This window comes from Pteropus vampyrus, unplaced genomic scaffold, assembly GCF_000151845.1.
Source record: "Pteropus vampyrus isolate Shadow unplaced genomic scaffold, Pvam_2.0 Scaffold153, whole genome shotgun sequence".
Lineage (NCBI taxonomy): Eukaryota > Metazoa > Chordata > Mammalia > Chiroptera > Pteropodidae > Pteropus > Pteropus vampyrus.
The window spans coordinates 1,715,173-1,734,865 of record NW_011888934.1 but is presented as its reverse complement, the minus strand read 5'-3'; the positions used below and the strand labels follow the sequence as shown (position 1 = coordinate 1,734,865).

The window sequence follows — 19,693 nt, the reverse complement described above, 5'->3', positions numbered from 1 at the left end:
CTACTTTTCTCATTTATAAAATGGTGGAGATGGTACCAGGCTACACAGTTATTGTGAAACGTTTTTGCTTGATATCCGGAGGTAGGAAATATTTGTGCTAACCTGTTACTTTCAGAGAGAGAGATCAAGAATATTCAATTGTTTTTCATTTTTTTTAATATTAAATTTGTATTTTAGAAATCTAGTTGGGGAGGAATTAAAAAGCTACTTTTGCTCTGAAGTAGTCACAATATTTAGTTCTTTGCTTTAATTTTGTCGGATATTTAAAAAATTACTGTAGTTACCTTATCAAATTACTATAGTTATCTTACAGAGCAGTGGATTTTGGAAAAAAAAAAAAAAGTCATGCTAATGTGATCTGTTTTGTGGTCAATTAGTTTAAGGTTACCTTCTCCCACAGGAATGAGAAATTTAATCCTTCCTGCATAGGTTCTGGGGTTGCTAATGAATCTTGTAGTGACCTTCCGGTGAGTAGCAGGAAGGGCAAGGAAAAGCAGAGCCTGGTCCTAGAAACAGATAATTCAGAAAAAGCTTTCATTTCCAAAGATTTTGTTAAATAACTATTTAGAAATTCAACAGTTCCTGCTTGCTTTACCCAAAGGATCCTGTTCACATGCCTAGAAAGCTCTAACCTCAAAGAATGGAGCACAGCAGCCTCTTGCAGAGATGGGCCAAGCTGGTATGTTCCCTAATCCATCTGAGCCACATCCAGCCAGTCTGACTATACCTTTGAATGGGTTTTATGAGCTTTGTTTTACTTTTATATTGCTGTATTTGTTGGTGATTTATATTCACACATACTTCATTTCGAAAATACCTGTGAAATTGTCTTACTCGTTTGGAAACCAAGAAACCAACATTAATGGATGGCAAGGAGAAGAGCTTGTCATCTGTAATTTTTATGAGCTCTCCAGGGAACCCAAATTCTCCTCAGAATTTGAAGATTACCCGTTTGAATTCCTCTACCTAAGGGACTGCCAGAGCTAATATTTATCAGAAACAGTGGGGTAGGGTAGTTGATAAAATGCAGATTTCTGGACCCCAGGCAAGACTTACTGTATCCTATTATCAGTAGAGTGAAGCCAAGGAAATTGTATTTTAACAGCAGTTGCAGGTAATTCTTAACAGGTGATGGTCTGTCTGATCTGAGAACCATTGTTTAGTGGACCTTAATGATTTGCATTTGAGTAGGTCTGGGGTGCTTATTTCAAAACGAATGTATATGTAAATAAGATTTTCGTTTGTGGGGTCTATCATAAACGATCTGGAATGTTTATGATTAACAGATGTATTTTTAATAAATATAATACTGGATTTACCTAAAAAGTAATACACACACACACACACACACACACACAATTTTTTCATTTGTAGAGCATTTGAATGTCATTAAATACTTTTAGCATTGCAATTACATAAACCATCATTTAATATTCAATTCTGAGAATGGGGAATTTGCAGTATAGTTCTTCTGGGGCCCACTTATTTAAAATGGCTGTTTTGTAGTGTAGAGATTGGAAGTTGAATGATATGATCCAAGATGCTTGTGGATCCTTAGATTATGGAAGTCGCTTTTACAATGCAATTAAAATCTAACTCGTATTTATAGGTTTCTAACCATACCCCTCCGTAGAAGTACCTGGATATTTGAACTTTATAGTCAGGATTTGAATAAGTAGGAATTTGCTCTATTTTCTTAAGAATTCCCCCACATAGCATGTTATATATTTTTTAAATTTACTGTATGCCACCTTAATTTATAAATCTTTTGATTTATAATCTGAATTTTGCCCTAAACTACGTGAAAGCTGCGTATGGTATTGCCAAATGGCTTAGACTGTCTCTGTTCTGCTCAGATTTGCAAAAATGGGTTATTAAGTAATCATCACCAACTGGCAGGATTTTCCTTAGTTTTTCTAAATTAACCAGTGTCTTGGGGGAATTGTGAAATACGCATTGTCTGCAAACTTTTCTGGTGCACAAAGTCAAATGAACTGTGAAGGTGAGGGCTAAGAACACCCCTCTCACCTTTGTACTTTGTTCTCTGAGTATTAAAGAACATTGATCTACCAAGTGGCAAAGGGGATACTATTTGGCGGTTTAATTACAGCCAGTGAATGTTATTGATGCTATCAATCAGCAAGACCCAGAGAAAGGGCACAGTGCCAGACAATTCTGTGCTCCCGACAGTGTAATTAAATACTGCAGGAATGGATTCTGAAGGTAAAGTGAGGTGCTTCCACACATCTGAAGCAGGAGAGTACTGTCTTGCAACAGAGGTAAAGGTGATTATTCTCTCCTTACTACTGTTCTTTAAATTTCTGTAGTTCTGTGAATGGCAGTGAATGATATGGTCTCTTCATTGTGTCCAGTTAAGTTTGTTGGTGTTTTCCTTAAAAACTCTTGTAAAATCTTCAGAGCTGTCATACAAAAGCCTTTAGGAATACAGTAATTACTTTTTGTTAAAGCTGTTTGGGGGAATATGTAGCTCAGGTGTCTAATAGATATTTGGAGAATGAGGGATTGTCTTTGAATGAGACTTTTAGTCCTACAAATCAGTTCATTTAAAAAAGCGTTCCCTGTGATTATTCTCTAAGGTCTAATCATGTTGAGAGAAAAGTATCTTGGTAGGTTTGAAGTTATAAAACATTTAGTAATATTTCAGTGTTTTTAAAAAAAAATTATCTGTTGAATAAAATTTTTATAGTTGTATAACTTATGTCAGGTTCATAAAATATGTGTAGGTAAAACTTTCTTTGGCTCTGGGGAGGGCTTATAACATTTTTATTGTCCCTTTTTCTTTTTATGATATAATGCATGCCATGGGCAAACCAAAGTATTTCTTGTTACTGCCCTTTTATTTTTTTTTAATAGTGTAGAATTTGTACTGATTGAGGCTTACCAGACAGACTACCCTTGAAAGAGTTGGTTTCCTAATGTTTTTGTGCTCTTATGTATATATACATACACATAAACACGTACATACTAGGTACCTGACAGCTGGGTCAAGCCAGACCTGAAAACACTGACTCTTGGCTATTGTAGTTTATTTGTGATGCAGGCGCACCTCGGAGGTGTGGGTTTGGTTCCAGACCATTGCAATAAAATTAGTAGTAGTCATTTTGCTGGAAGAGGGTCTTGCCTTCAATTTGTGGGGGAAAAAATGCAACATCTGCGAAGCACAATAAAGTGAAGTGCAATAAAATCAGATATGCCCATGTAAGCATGTGTTGAAGAATGTTTTACATTTATAATAGGTGTGATTGTGGAAATAAAATATCTTTTGTGGAAATAAAATATCCTTTGTTTAAAAGAGAAAGATTGCTAGAAATTTTCATTTGGAAGTTTGACGAATAATTTTTTTAAGTTCACTAAAAGTTTAGTAGAACTGATTATTTCATCTTCAAGAGTCCCATCTCGTTTGGGCCTTATTACATTATATGGAGCCATATTTAGACCAATGGCCAGTATTTAAGTTTGTAGGGAAGATCACATGCTTTAAAAGTGATTTATGTCTGTCATACATGTTCTTTTTTACCTTTCCCTTTCTCCCATCTCCCTCAAAAGGGAAAAGATAACAAATCTAATACTGAAAAAACATTTCATTGCTAATTGGTTTTTAAGACTGCACAATCATGATTATACAGTCTTGGACAGGGAATATCTGTGAGGAATTAAAAAATTTCTTAATTCTGCAAACATTTTTGAGTGCCTAGTATATATGAGTCAGCTTTGCTAAATGTTGGAATAGTGCTAAAGTACGACAAGATGTGGTGGTGTCCTTGATGTCATTATGTACTACGGGAGATAGCACTTATATGATCATTATTTGGATGTGTGATAAGTGAATGAAGAGTACAGTGCAAGTGGATATGTCACTGACTGTTTAGAGGCTTCTGTGATAGTTTTAAAGGTGATAGGATTTAAAAAAAAATAGGCTTTATCGGGCAGAGAAAGAAGAATGGCATTAACACATGAAGGAATGTCTCATCCAAAGGCGCCAAGAGGCCTTTATGTGACATGTACTTTTTAGAGGAAACTTATATCTGAAAACTATAAAATACACTTATTTTATGAAGTAATAACTGTCTACATAAATGATTGGTAGAAAAATTTGATTAAACCTAGACCTTTACTTTACATTTATCCATTTTTAGTGAGGAACTAATTTATAAGAAGGAACTATAGGGATGAATTTTATGAAGATTTTATTCATTAATTCATGGACCTATATCTGCCTTGTTTGGTAAAAATCCATGATGACCTATGAGACTCATTTAAGATATTTACAAATGATACCAAGATGAAATTTTTCTCTGGAGTATTTAGTGTTCACACAGAGATAGGATCATTGTGTTTTTATTACTATATGTATAAGTAGGTCAAAGAAGACTTGGATATCTAAATAAACATTGTACCAAAGCAGTTTTTCATCTAGTTATAGAACAAAAGGAAAATTATTGTAGGTGGTATTTAAATTAGCTTTTCTGTTGCCACACTGATTTTAACTGTTCTCCTCACCTAGCATATGATGAGAAGATTATCTCCGTTTTATAAAAGGCGTATGACATACACATTTTTGTATGTTGTCACTCCCCTACTCATAAAAGCTTCATCCTCAAATTTAAGGGCTCTAGAGTGTGCCCCATCTCACTATTCCGATGTTGTCATTGTCTTATAGAAAATTTTATTTCGATTCAACTGGGCTCTTTATCTTTGAATCTCATTCTTATCTGTTGCTTTGGGTCATTCTCTGCCTTTATACTGCTCTAAATCACTGTTATTATTTACCAAGTTTGATTTGGCCATAAAAGCACTTATTTTTCTCTGTAAGCTATCTTTTTCTCATTTGTAGTCTGCTCTCTGAGGGCAGGCATCTTTGTCTTCAGAGAACCTCACAGAATATTTATGCTTTATTTCTAAATTCTGAATGAGGAAGTGTCTATATATCGTTTATAAGAAATATATTCAAAGATGGAAAAATTCACAGATTTAAGTGAAATTCTGTCACTTTCTGGTAGGCGTTACTATGCATTGAAGATGATCAAATGAAAGACGCATAAAGGACTTACCTGCTGCTTTTTCTTTTCTATATTAAATGAAGATATAACTACTGTTATCCTTTTAGATTTTCTGTATAATGTCCATCAGCCTATGTCTTTGTCTATCATCTGTCTCTTTCTTTCATAGATTTTCTTTCTCACTCTCTCTCCCAAACCTTAGATAAAGAAGTACATGAAAGCCCTAGGAGATGAACTCACCAGAATTGGCTTGTTGAGAACGTTTGTCTTTTTCCACACATTACCAAGCAGTACTAGTTGGTTGTTATTCTTAAACAGCTCCAGTTTACATGTACCAGGTGGTGTGTTCTCCTTCCTTAAATTTAACTTTCTAACTCAGCATTTTAATCTGTTGACAGTGCCGTAGATACATTAGATGTTCAAATACTACGTAAATTCTATTTTGTTTATTTTTGGAGGTAAGTTGTGACAGGTATCTCGATAGTGTGGCTTTTGTTGGAGATTGCATCTGATCAAGTTTCAGAATCTCGGAAGAACCTTTAAGCCATTACTGGAGAATGGCTTTCAAAGAATTGGATGAGTACATCTATTTTTTCTGTAAGCCAGTTTAACTTGTATTATTTCCAATGAAGTATAAAAAGCCAGATTGTTTGGACAAGCATCACACCTTCTAATCATCTTGCCTGAGAGGTACTTCAGAAATAGCCCCAGCAGGAGGCCGTGGAATATATTCACTGAGCAGGAATTTGAGTGTTTACTTGATGTGTGCGTGTAGGGAGGTGGGGCGGTGGGGGGGGGAGCAACATACATATAAGAATTACTTTCAACCCTCTAGGAGCATAAAGCTTAATCATACAAGAGCTTTGTAAATGAATTGCAGTACTGTTACCCTGGGAGGAGGCATGCAGGCAGTCTGCTACTCTGGCAATGTTGAAGAAGCCCCAACCACATCTGAGTATTGAGTACTAAGTATTGAGATTTCCCTTCTTTAAGTCTTTTTAATACCCTTGTAGTATATTTAATGAAGGTGTCCGAAATGAAAAATTTATAGTACTACTTACTAGTGTAGCCTTCTTAGTATTTTTTATACTGTGAAATCACATTGTTATTAGGCACTGGTTGCATGGTGACTTGTAGACTATTCCACATCAGAAACATACATTTAACTCTAATCTGAAATTAGGTGCTATTCCATGAAGTCCATTTATTCATTTGTACTACTGTCTCCCCAAAAAGTATCCCCCGTTTCTCATTGTGCCTCTCACTTTAGACTCTAGCAGATTTCTGTGAGAGAATGAGGGAGTGGGAACATTTAATATGTGGTAGTTTAATTGGAGAAATAAAATTGAGTTGACCTTCTGTATTAGTCCATTTAAAGATTTTGGGTGTTGACTGTATGACAGATAGCCTTTTCCTCATGTTTTGTCTAGGCTTCATGCTTTCTAGCACACTCATCTGCCACTGTCTTACAAAACACTTGAAGTACTTTGTACTATTGTAATTACACATTATAATTAAAGATTGCATTGTAATGTAATATAAGAATTAATATTGATAACTGCCATGGATTTGGAAAAAGCCTTATTTATTTAATCTTTGAACTGTTTTTCTGTTAAAGTACATACATCTTTGTGCCAAATCTCCTTCTCTATGTCTTCTTATCTGATCTCAGTATAATAGTAATATTTGAGTTTTTTCTTCCATAAATTGGGAACACTGGGAATACTATTCAATTCATACACTTGTTGTGAGGGTCAGCTGAATTAATATACTCAGAATAGTGCCTGGCATATGGAAATCACTTAATAAATATTAAGGGCTATCATTCATTATCTACATTGTTATAATTTTATATACATGATATCATTATATTACTGAAACATTACTGTGGTTTTCCAGCTCTGTGCTAATTGTTTTATTATTTCATTTAATTCTTGTAAGGTCCCTGTGAGGTAAGGACTATCTTATATCTAATTATAAATAAAGAAATAGAGACTTCAAAGGACCTAAGGAAATTATTCCCAAGTTATATACCTGGTAAGCGACAGAGCCACCTCCTGGACCTAGCTCTGTGTGACTCTGCCCTGCGATTTTACTCCTTAACTTTGGAGGGCTCTAGTACAAGTATTAACTTCTGACCACTAGTTCACCGTATGCTGTCTTGTAGCCAGAGCTTCACTAGTAATAATGCATTCTCTTCTGCTTCCTATTCATGTTTACTTAATATTGGTAGATTATGTGACCAAATAAGTACAGGATCATTTCATTTTTAATGTTAAAAGTCAGGCAGTCTGCTTTACCCACTACTGACACTTCTAAGGCAGAGAGGGTAGGAATGGACTCTGCCAGTTATAGGTAAAACTCCTATTTTTTTGTGTGTGTGCCACTTTAGTGTAATTGCTTTCTAAAATTTTAATGGGCTAAGTGAAGGTACGGGATTGGAAATGGAATATGGAACGTTTTGACTGACAGATTCCTGCTTAGACCTTGGAATGACTAATCTACCACCACAGCAGTAGTAGATTTGCTTTAACCACCACCACCCCCTCCTCCAGATGCCATATTCATACCATTGCTCTGCTTATGTTTTATTTTTTGTTAAATTCTTTATGTGCAGAGGTCTTTAGGAATTTGGAAGGCATTTGTAGTCTCTCTCAAATTGCATTTCAAGAATATCTCTACCGTGGACTCCGTTTGTCTTTATCGGCATGAGACCCCTTGTCGAACCAACCGCTTACTGCAGAAAAGCAGAAGCAACAATAAAAGGGCAGATATGATCTGCCAGCTACAATACTTCAATAAAAAGTGAAGATGTCTGTTATGGCAGCCTATTTGAACCCTTATTTGAGATACATAGATGAAACTATTTTGGGTAGCATTTAATAAATTCTGCCCTGTGTCGTTTTTCAGAGGCTGAATTTAAGATGTGTGAAAAAGGAAATCTAATTTGTCAAGTTCCTGGTTTATAATTAGTTGCTTAGTACAAATCTTATAACCAGAATACTTTTGTTTTTTCTGTGGCTATTCAGTACTTTTAGTATTACTTGTAACAGTGTCATCTGTGATCACTTATGACATTGCTTATTTTTAGTAATCATCTTTAAGTTGGCTATAAGAATCACCTGCCTTGAATTTTATTTCATGATGTTACACTAAAATTTGAACATGATGTGAAGCTGGGAAGTCTCTGTAGTTTGAAACAACCAGTTACTGTTTTCTCTTTCTGTTAAATGGTATGCAATTAAAAAGAAAAAAGTCATGTTTAATACTAGAGATTCTTACTATTTTAAGTACATTTTAGTTTAATTGGTATAAGGCACTAGTCTCAAGATTCTTAGTTTGATTTTTCTCTCTTCCCTTCCTCTCCCCTCATTTTTCCCACCCCTATAAGATTTTTCCTAAACATTTCCTATATAATTCTCAGGCATTACTAGTAGAAGAAACACAATAACTGTCCTAAAGGAATGACCCATTTTGATGTATTTTAGATTTTCTTATGTGTATATAAGAAAACATTCGGCAAATCTAAGGTTTGTCTTACATATCTCTTCTGGTATTTCCTCGTAAATGTCTGATTATCCTCCCAATAACTGTCATTTTCTGAAAACTTGCATGATTTCAGACTCTCTATTGCAGCCATTGGTATAAAGGAAAACTACTTGACAGAGATTCAAAGCTCCCAAATCCTCTACCCAATTTTTTGATTGGTGTCTTTGGACACAGACAGGGAAGTGAGAGCAGGAAGCTTTGGGAAACTGTTGAAAGTTGTGTGTGTTTATAGAGAAAATGTAGTCAGTGTCCTGAGCATAAAGGACTAAGACATTTGGAATTAATCTTAAAGCATTAGGGAGCCCCTGAGGGAATTTAAGCAGAGAATAATGTGATCAGATATATTCTGTGGTATCTCTGAACTATTTGCTCGAATTAACGCAATCTTTATGTAGACTTAATTCGACAATCTAGTGTCAATGAAATTTGAGATTCCATATATATTTTCTGTTGATATAGTTTTCTAATTATGTGTCTTGGAATACCTATTAGTAACTGCCCTAATCTATCATACCTTCTCTAAGCCTTCTGTTAGGTGTGATTATTCCTTTGAGCTCTAAAACTATTGCTAGAGCTAATCTTTAATTTGTGATGGACTTAATTTCAACATGTTCTGTTCTCTCAGGTATACTCATTTGCAGCCCTTTGTGAAACATGGCCTGTCTTTGCACAAAACCTGATGTATACGCCGTGATGTGTTTTTGAATCCTGTTCCTAGTAGGGTTTTACATTTAGAACTAGATCAAAGTACACTTCTTTCTTTTGGGTGAATTTTGAGGTCTGTGGCCTGAATTGTGGTTAAAGATCACATCCTTCTGTATACTTTACTTCTGAGTTCTTTTGGAGGATCTACTGTAGTCACCTGTCTGTAAAGCCTTGATGCTATCACCAGACCTTTGTTACTGCCTACCAGAGTCAGAGCTAACTTTCATTTAGTGATAGTGTCATTTTCAGATAGTCCCATCAAGACTCCATTTTTTGATATGAACAGCAATTAATTCTCAGTTTAAATAGTCATAACTATGACCTTGTCCACTTCTTTCAGCTGGAGAGATTGAATGGAGCTTTGCAAAAAAAGTCTGAAGTGGCAAGTATCTAATTTTCAGAATGTTTGTAGTCCTGGGTCAGTAATTGACAAGCGATAGAAGTTGTCCAGTGGTGATCTTGCCAGTGGGAGATTTTTCAAATGCCCTTAGTTTAATAAAGAAGGATTCACTTTGTTCATTTATAGACCTTATCACCTTAATCTCTTAGTATTAATGTCCACTGTCACTGATCTTTCCATTGATGAATCAAACAAAAGCAGTTATATTTTTGGAGTAAAGCATTTAAATGGACTTGCATTGAAAGTGATGTACAGGGGTTTTAAACTTTACTATGTACATTTAATAAAGTACCAGTTTTTATCCATAGATATTTCTGTTCCTTTTTTGTGTGTTTTGATTAACTTGTGTTTTGATAGCTCATTCTTCCTATGTGTTACTTGTCCTTGATTTTTAATGTATGATTAGTTTCAGTGGCTGATGAAGAAATACGTTTTTAATTACAAGAAATACTCTGTTTCAAACTATTCCATTTTCGAGTTCTAATTCCTTCGATAAATCTGTTTTTATCTGTATTTTGTCCATTCCGATCCCATCTGTGAAAAACAGTTTGAGAAGCCATTGGCTAGAGCATTTATTTGCCTGGTGCTTCTAACTGCCTCTCTTCTTTTCCCCTCAAGTAATCTCAGTATTGCTTGTCTGTGTTTATTATATCACTTGTAAGGTTGTGAGAAATTCCAGCATAAACCTGAGTTTTAAATAGCTATCATTGGAGTAGATTGGTGTTCAGTGTTGTACTCTCTGTATCATCTTTAAATATTTAAATTGCAGACTCTGGCTGCCTCTTAAATTAGATCCTTCACTTAGTAGTTTTGACATTTCATAACCTTGTTTCTCAGGCATTAAATATTCACCTGTTTAAATGACAGTGAAAATTTAAAAATCCAAACCCATCTATTAATCCAGAGAATGTAAATTGGAGAACTGCTTGCATTTGTTGAAGGAAGAGGCTATTTTGACCCCACTGGGATGTGTCCTGAAGGTTCACTATACTGAAGTTTACAATACAGAATTTGCTATAAAACAAATCATCTCTTGAGTTTTCTCTAAAGGATTTTAGCCTTGAAGAACCACAAGGATAGACTTAACGCTTCGAGGTTTAAGACAGCTCAAGAGTGCTGGTCTAGGTGAATATTAAACAAGACACCAACCAGTACAAGCTCCAAGTTCACAGAAAAAAAATCAGAATGGAGAAGGTTGCTGGTAATTGCCATGTGCAAAATTTGTTCTAGAAACTGATTTGAATCTCCAAAGTGCAAATTCTTATCTCACTGCAAATTTTCTTCCCTACATTGGTCTGAGAGTACATTTTCTGTTCATAAGCCTTTGAGGTAGAAGAAGAGGATGTTGATGACAGTGATATCTTTGATAGAGCAAGGGAAAGGGAGCTGCTTTATTTCCAGAAACAGCAAAGGTGCAGGGGTGATACATACAGGTCTGGGAGGAGGGTAGTTGTCTTTATATCTTTTGGGGAAGTAGGCAGGGGTGGTGCATTACTCATTTAATTACATCTTAAGGATTAGTAGTAAAACTAATTTCAAAATTCTAACGATGTGCAGTTTCTCTAGTTAATTGCAATTAGTGGCCACTCATTCTTTCTTGGGGAAAAGTTACTTTTAAAGAAAATGAATGGAAAATAAAATAACTCTAGTGCTATCCTATTTTCTGCAGTGTTCAGTTTCACTCAGTGTGTTTGAGAAACAACCAAGATTCATTTAATTTTTCTTAACACTCAGAACAAGTGCACTGATAAGCTAATTTACTATAGTGTGGTCTTGTGGCAAGAAAACTGGACAAGTAGATGAGAACATGGGGTCAGAAGATCAGAATTTGAATCCAGAATTCAACACTGTGTATAACTTTTGGCATGTTATTTTCCTTGTCTATACCTGTTTCCCTATCAATAAAACACTAATGTGTGCCCTGCCTACCTCACAGGGTTGTTTTGAGGCACAAACAAAATACTGTATTTGAAAATGATTTGCAAATGAAGTCTCAGAAGGTCCTAAGTGTGAGTTAAATGGAAATCTTATTTTTACCTCTGTGAGTTTACATACAATTTAGTCACCTCTGTCCTGTATGTGGTGATAGGAACCAGTTCATTGATAGAGTTACTGAAAAATACTATTTTGGGAAGGTTTGTTCTTGGTTCTTGGATCCCTTTTAATGTGTCTGTGGTCTAAAATGTACCCAGAATTTGTTTTAATCAGGGATGGTAAAACCTGCAGATGTGAAAATTATTGTTAGGATCAAATTTATACTCACAAATCTCTAGTAACAGGAGGCACAACATGCCGTGTAGGGCCACATGGGGAAGCACCAGGAATGGTCAGGAGGTGGAGGGGAGAGGGCATAGCATGGCCCAGAATCTTAAGGAAAGGGCAAGGCAGGGAAGAGTATGCTAAGTAAGCTTAGCGCTGGATAATTTGAAATACTTTGGAGGGCTCTGGGCTATAGGGGTGGGCCCTGGTTGTCTGGTACTTGTCCTTGGCGTGATGCAGGGCAGGGGGAATATTGGCTGGGTATGTGAGAGTTTGTTAAAGGAGATAAGGGTGTGGACTCTGGATTGGTTGGTTTGTATATCAAAGGTATGCTCACAGGGGAGTCATTGACTATCTCTAGGAATTAGCTTTTCCTGGGGAGAGTCAGTCTCTCCAGGATTCAGGCCCTACATTCCAGAGCATCAAGAATTCAGAATTTAAGATAATATAGTCAATACCGGCTGGGAATTAAAAAAGCAATGTGAACCAAAGACCAGACATTGAGGGAAAAATAAAAGCAGGTAACATAACTGACCCAAGTATGTTTTCAAAGCTTTTATATAAGCACTAAATATAAACCCGTTTTCCTAAATATATTTTCGGATAACTTTTAAAACACTCCACCCACACTCCTCTGAAATGCACAAAGCAGTAAATGTCACTGCATGAGTAAATTATTCTGGAACACAGTAATGGACTCAGGTTACTCTCAAGTTTAATAGTCTGGGTCTTTACCTACTTTTTCAGATGCATACAGAGGCAAATAATATTTATATATAGTCACCTAGGTTTTTAGGTTCTATGCTCAGCATTTTATGTATATTAGAGATTATTTAATTATTCCTAATAACAATGTAAAAGTACAACTGTGTAGTAATAGACTTAAGAATTTGTCCAAGTTCACAGAGCCCTTAACGAATTGAACCTAGTTTTGAGGGCAGGCACATTATTTAGAGAGCTGTCACCTTAAAAGACCGTTAAATTATTTCATGCCATGCTTCAGCTCATGGAGACGCTGCCCATCCCTACTTCCTGCTTTAGCAGTCATAGGAAGTTAGCCTCCTAACTTTGAGAGTGTTTAGATGCTTATTCGTTGCTCATGGGAAGGGGCTCTTCATAAAAGGAACACTTCATTCACATGATCTAGAGCACACTAACAACTGACTTGCTGAGAGCTCCCTGTCCTGGAGTGTATTAGATATCAAGGGAGTCCAAGTGGTGGAATTTTAGCTCACTAAAAAAATTGAGAATTACATTTTAGAAAAGAAATTGGCTATTTATGTATTCACATCACTAAATACATATATAATTCATTGGCTTTATGTTTTTATCAGCTTATAGCAGTCCCAAGACTAGATTCCATTCAAATTATTTTGGTGATCACTTGGAATTTTTCATTATTTCTTCATCTCCTTCATTCTCCAATAAAGAGACTTAATTTTTTCACTTACAGTTTTCCAAGTTATTGTTCCTTAAGTTCGTTGTTCTTAAGGGTGGTGGCATAAAGAAAAAGTAGTATATGAATAGTTATCTGTCTCCTCTCTACTGCTATTCCGAATTCCTTGTCTATAGAACAGGACAGTGCTAATGTAACTTCCAAATGGAGCCTTTGATACAATAGATGTATGTTCACTTGTTAAAAAGCAAACATTGAATAAAGGATAAGAATGTTAAATGCTAACACTATTAGGGAAGGGGTGAAAGACAAGATCTTTATGAGATAGTATAAAACCTGGCTTGCTTTTTTTTTTGGAGGAGGGAGGCAAAACAAACAAACAAACAAACAAAATACTTTTAACAAAGCTATGGGCATAATTTAAAACACGGAGAAAATATTTTATATTTCGTATCAAAAGCTATTTAAATTAAAAAAATTAATAAGCAATGAACTAGAATAACAGATTCTAATGGATAAAATCAACAGGCAGAAGTTATCATATATTGTGAAATTTCTTTCTTTGCAGGTAGTTCAAAAGAACTTAAACTAAAGAGAATGTGGTCAGAGATAGTTTGTAGGCAAAAAGCCACCAATTACAGTTTGGGCAAGATATGGATGATTTGATGAACTGTTCCTTAAATGCTGTAGTCCAGTAAGCCGTTGTGGACCTATGGGAGTATGGGCTATTAGATTGTCTTTACTCAGCAAATATTCTAGCACCTATTACGTGCCAAGATATTGAAGATGCACATATCTCCAAGAGAGACAGCTGTAGTTCCTTCCCACGTGAAACTTACATAAAGAATGTTGATTATAAACAAATAACAAATACACTTGGACTTATTTTGTTTTCCATCCTTGTAGAGTTTTGGGATACTGTATCTTAAAAGATAGGCACCTTTTTCGAAAGGGTACATAAAATGGCAGGTAAAGTCAATAACGGGACTTAAGATCTTTTGAAATCAAGATGTAAAAGACTTGTGGACATGAAGACAGTAGACAGAGGATGATGGGGGATAGAAAGCTGTTTTTGAATAAATTAAAAGGGCATACTTACTGATAATAGGGTAAATTGTTTAGAAATGTGGCACCACTACCCCCAGAGATGGGAGAGCCTCGAAAACAGGTCACAGAAATATCGGATGAATTTAGAGCCATTAAGCTAAATTATTTGATTTAGCCTAAATCCCTACTTTAGGGGCTCAGCCTCGTTGAGGACCACTTGGTCACCAAGAGTAGCACTATACTGTGTGCTTCACTGGCCTGTTTTGAAATTCATAAATCTAGGGGTAAATGTTCTCTCCACCCAGCAGAATGGCATTTCTCATTTGTTCAGAATTTCTCCAGCAATGAATAAAACCGTTACTGGGCTTGCTTTAACTTCGGTGTTTGTGGTATGCTCTTTACAGAGGAGCTACTACTGAGTTGAAGCAGTGTTTGAGTTTCTGAAGGGAGGTAACCAAGTTTGCATATATGTTTGCATATACGTTTAATTTTATTTCCCTTTTCCAGGTTTCTTATGCTCGCCCAAGTTCAGCTTCTATCAGAGATGCAAATTTGTACGTCAGTGGTCTTCCGAAAACAATGACCCAGAAAGAGTTAGAACAGCTGTTTTCACAATATGGACGCATTATCACTTCTCGTATTCTTGTTGACCAAGTCACTGGTAAGTAGGCAGCTGCTCTGGACAATCTCTTACACTTTCTGACTGGCAGATTGTGAAATATTCTGCCTTCCCATATAGCAGGCTTGCCTCTAGAACACATCAAAGGTGTATGTAGGCCAGAAAATGCAATTTTCTACTAGAATTGTTCATAAATATGCATGGATAAAAATAGATTGTGGCGTATAGTGGGTGAGTTTGAGTCATTTCCCCCGAAGGTACAGGTTCGAAGCCTGTTTCATGGCTTGTAATAAATTTACAGATGCTATAATCTTCATTTCCAAGCTGCTGCATAAAAAGAGCTCCCATCTTTCTTATAAAGTACTAATAAACAATTTTATTTTTGTAAAAAGCATAGTTTAATGCAGCAAGATGCAGCAAGTTCTCCAAAGGAGGATTACACTTCAGCTACTCTGGTAATTGCTGTTAAGACTGTTTTCCAGGTCCATGCTGTCTCGTATTGGCATGTGTAAAAGTTTGAAATTTTGAATATTAAGCATTTATTTTATGCCTAATGTAACTTTTAACTTAGCTGAAATGAGAAGACTAATATGTTTATTAAAATGTGTGTATAAGGAGGCTCTTTCTGCCAAAGCTTTTAAAGAAAAGCTAGCGCTATACATTTGCTTATAGATTTTAAAAATAAAGTACAAGTATATTTTTCTATTACAAATGCAATACTTATTCTTTTAAAAACATATTGGAAATAGAGATATATGGCAATAAGGGGGGGGGGGAATCACCTATAGTGCAAATACTCAAGCAGTCACATTAAGATTTTGTGGGTTTTTAAAAAAGAAAATAGGTTTTCTTTTCCTCTTTGTGTTTCTTTCTTCTCTCTCCTCTCTTTTATTCTCCCTGTTCTTTTTCTTCTCTCTGTCTCTCATATAATATCACTAGAGATACATTGTATACTGCAGTGTCAGATTTTGCTTTACAAGAGATGGATTAACCACAGAATAAAATCAGGCCAAAGTTTTAATTCAAGTGAAGATTAATTTAGTTGATCTGAATTTGATCAGAAGTAGCCCATGTTATGTACTTCTGGGCTGTTAATTAGTCTCTTGGAGCCTAAGCACCCTACTTAAGAGTTCTGGGTAGAGCAATATATCTGTCATCATATACGTGCTTGGGAGAATGGTCTGTAGGTTTTGCTGTGTGGAGAAAATTTAGTCCAGTGAGGGTATATAAAAATATTGTCTTCTTGGCTGCATTTCATAATGCTCTTTATGTATTCTATCACAATGTGTTTTATCACACAGACTGTTATGGGGTTAGAAAGCCAGGCCTAGCAATCCAGATAAATTTCTTTAAATCAACAAAAATGCCTTTTTATTTTCGTATCATTTATGCTTTTTAATTCATTCATTTTTAATGAGGACTCTGAATTGAGAGTAGATTTCACCTGTGTTAAAGAAGGTCCTTGTCTGACCTGCAAGTCCATCCTGAGTTCTTAGGCTCTCAAGGCAGTCCTACATTGTTACCTCCTAGTTTAGTCAGTGGTTCTCAAGTGTGATCCTGCACCATCAGCAGCCTCCTGGAACTGTGTTAGAAAAGCACATTCTTGGGCCCCACCCAGAAACCTAATGAATAAAACTCTGAGGGTGGGCATTTTACGAAGCCCTTTAGGTTATTCTGATACATGCTCAGATTTGAGGTCTACTAGTTTAGATGACTCAGCTTATGTAGAAGCCATTTCATTGCTAATCTGATGCTTTCCTTGTAGAACAGTTCAGTCCTAGGGATTGTTATTTCTTAATAGGAGCTAGTAGATATTTGCTGTCATTTCATCTTTATACTCAACAGCTTTTCAAGGCAAAATTATTCACTTTACCTGAAATGAAAAATCCTGTAATTTTGTTACTCAGCCATCAGGTGGTAATAATGTGCAATGGATATAGCTTAAATAGGAAAGGTGAAGTGATAGGGCTGTCTGAGATAAAAGTCTGTGGAAAATTCCTTATCTATGTTAGAATACAATTCTAAGCCATTGAAGTCACACAGTATTAATCGTTAAGCAAGTAGACCTTCATTTCTTTATAAAGTTCCTATAAATCATGATGGTCTAGTGTATTTTCTCAGCCTATCTTCCTCAATAACCTCTCATTATTTTCTTCATTGACATACTCTGAATCATCTAGCTACTAGTCCCAAGCTGGTACTGCTAGTACTAGTTTGCTTGCCAAGTGTTTCCCTGCAACTGCTATCTCATGATGGCCAGCTATGGCCACCCCCATTGGCCCGTTTAAGCTAATTAAATGGAGTGAGCTCAGTTTCCCGCTACCATTTCTCAAAAGCTGGACAGGTATTTGGCCATCCCTCTGCTTTCCCATTCTTGTCTCTCAGAGTGGGGAGAGCATGAGACAGGGAATGGTATTCCATAGTCAGGAATAATTTTGCTAAAGCCAAAAAGCTTTGAGGCTCTACTTCTATTTTATTTTTAAATCTAGATCCTCTTTTAACCTCTCTTTCTCCACATAACATTATTTCTGTAATATAGTATAGTTAGTTAAAAGCAGTGAAGAAGCTTTAGGGAACCAGAAAAGCTTCTTCAGACATTTTTCTTAAAGGATCAGTATCCTATGTAGTATTAAGTTGAATTTTATTATTTAAAAATTTAGCTGAAATAAATTTACCATTGTGCCTGTATTTTTAGCATTTTTTTTTTTTTTTTTGCATTTTTAGCAAATGCCTGGTTCTGTTCTTATTGCAAGAATTGGAGCCACTGTACCTGTCATTTCTGAGCTGTTTGTCCAGTAACATGATTTGAAAAATGAAATTCAGGCATGCTGTTGACATTATTATAAAGAGAATGTATGAGAGGGAGAGAAGAAGTCAGGAGAGAGGCAACATGGACATACTTGGGTGATTTCTCTTAGCTTATTGGTAGACATGTGATGATGGGTATTCAAATTAAAAAGGTGACTTCATGCATTAAAAAAAATACAAAATTGTGATTCTAGACTGAATTACTACTAGTTAAGGTAAAACTTTTCTCCTCCTCTGATTTTGTGGCAGATGTTATATGTGGGTGAAAAAACATGTTCTTGAGAAGGAAAAATTAATTTATCTTTTCTTCTTTTCCTCTTCTTTTTCCACTGTCTCTCTTCTAAATTTTTACCCAAATCTATCATAGGCATATCAAGGGGTGTAGGGTTTATTCGATTTGACAAGCGGATTGAGGCAGAAGAAGCTATCAAAGGCCTAAATGGCCAGAAACCTCCTGGTGCCACAGAGCCAATCACTGTAAAGTTTGCTAATAATCCAAGCCAAAAAACCAATCAGGCCATCCTTTCGCAGCTGTACCAGTCTCCAAACAGAAGGTATCCAGGACCATTAGCTCAGCAGGCACAGCGTTTTAGGTAAGTCTGGTCTGGTTCTTGTGCTCAAACTATACTCAAAACTCTCAGGTTCACTGTCCAGAATTTTTATTAACAATCTCTGGTTTGCTATTATTGTCGTTTTCTTCCTTTTGCTTATGGGCACAGAGAAAACCTACTTGGGGAATAGTGTCTTTTGCTAACATTGAAGACACGAACAAAAGGACAATAACTTACAGCAGCCAGTCTCAGTGGTGGTGCAGTTTTGCCCCTTAGGAACCATTTGGCAGTGTCTAGAGACATTTATGTTGGCATAACTTGGGTGGGATGTGCTACTGGCACCTAGTGGGTAGAGACCAGGGATGCTACTAAACATTTTATAGTGTACTTATAGTCCCCAACAACAACAACAACAACAACAACAACAACAACAACAACAGATTTTCTAGCTACAAGTATCAATAGTGTCAAGGTTGAGATACCCTGACCTACAGGACACTAGGTTCTTCTTAACTGTCTCCAGTGCTCAGTTTCCCCTTTTTAGTTTTTTTCTTAGTAAGATTTTATTCTCCTGTTTCAGTTTTTAGGTCAAGCTCTTTCCATTACTTTGGTTTATAATATGTGCACCGTTAAAGATACATAACCTATTTGAATACATTAAGTTTCTACAAATGGGTACCTCTCCTCTTTTTAAGTTTTTATAGGGGTTGGCATATCTTCACTGTACAGGGCCAGATAGTAAATATTTTAAACTTTGTGGGCCACGGTCTTCGTTGCATATATGTTTTTTTTTTTTTTAATAACTCTTAAAAATATAAAAACCATTCTCAGCTCCTGGGCCGTACAGACACAGATGGCAGTCTGGATTTGGCCTGTGGGTGGTAGTTTTCGGACCCCTGTGTAGTCCACGGAATGACCATGCGTCTGTAGCACAAAGACATTCTATCTCATAGATAAATATAAATATTGCAATTTTTCAAGCTTTATTCTAATCTTGAGGTAGCAACCAAATGAAGAGTCATTTAAAAACACCCCTAATTTTCATTTGAGAACAGTGACTTTAAGATGCTAACAGAGCACAAAGCAAAGTCACTGGATTTTTATTTTCCAGAACATTTTTTGGCCTTATGGTGTACCGCAGCCATCTTAACCCCATGCTGTTTTGTTTTTTTAAATCACTAGTGCATATCAATTTTATTCCTTTCTTTGCTGGGGCAGAATATTTATTACCAAAGATAAATTCACAATTATAGCTTAATAAAGAATTATATCTTTTTGAGCTCAAATCACATGCATCTTTTCATTGGGGGTATTTAGAATGCTAAAAAAAAAAAAAAA

General features: G+C 35.9%; 1 protein-coding gene across 29 annotated transcripts in view; it reads left to right on the top strand.

Annotated features, from left to right (window-relative positions):
* Positions 1 to 19,693, top strand: part of ELAVL2 (ELAV like RNA binding protein 2) — a 151,353-nt gene that overhangs the window by 122,315 nt on the left and 9,345 nt on the right. For all 29 annotated transcript variants that reach the window (XM_023536334.1, XM_023536330.1, XM_023536328.1 and 26 more), the window contains 2 exons: positions 14,885 to 15,038; positions 18,172 to 18,397. In XM_023536334.1, the coding sequence (XP_023392102.1) occupies positions 14,885 to 15,038; positions 18,172 to 18,397 (380 nt within the window). The remainder of the gene's footprint in view (positions 1 to 14,884; positions 15,039 to 18,171; positions 18,398 to 19,693) is intronic.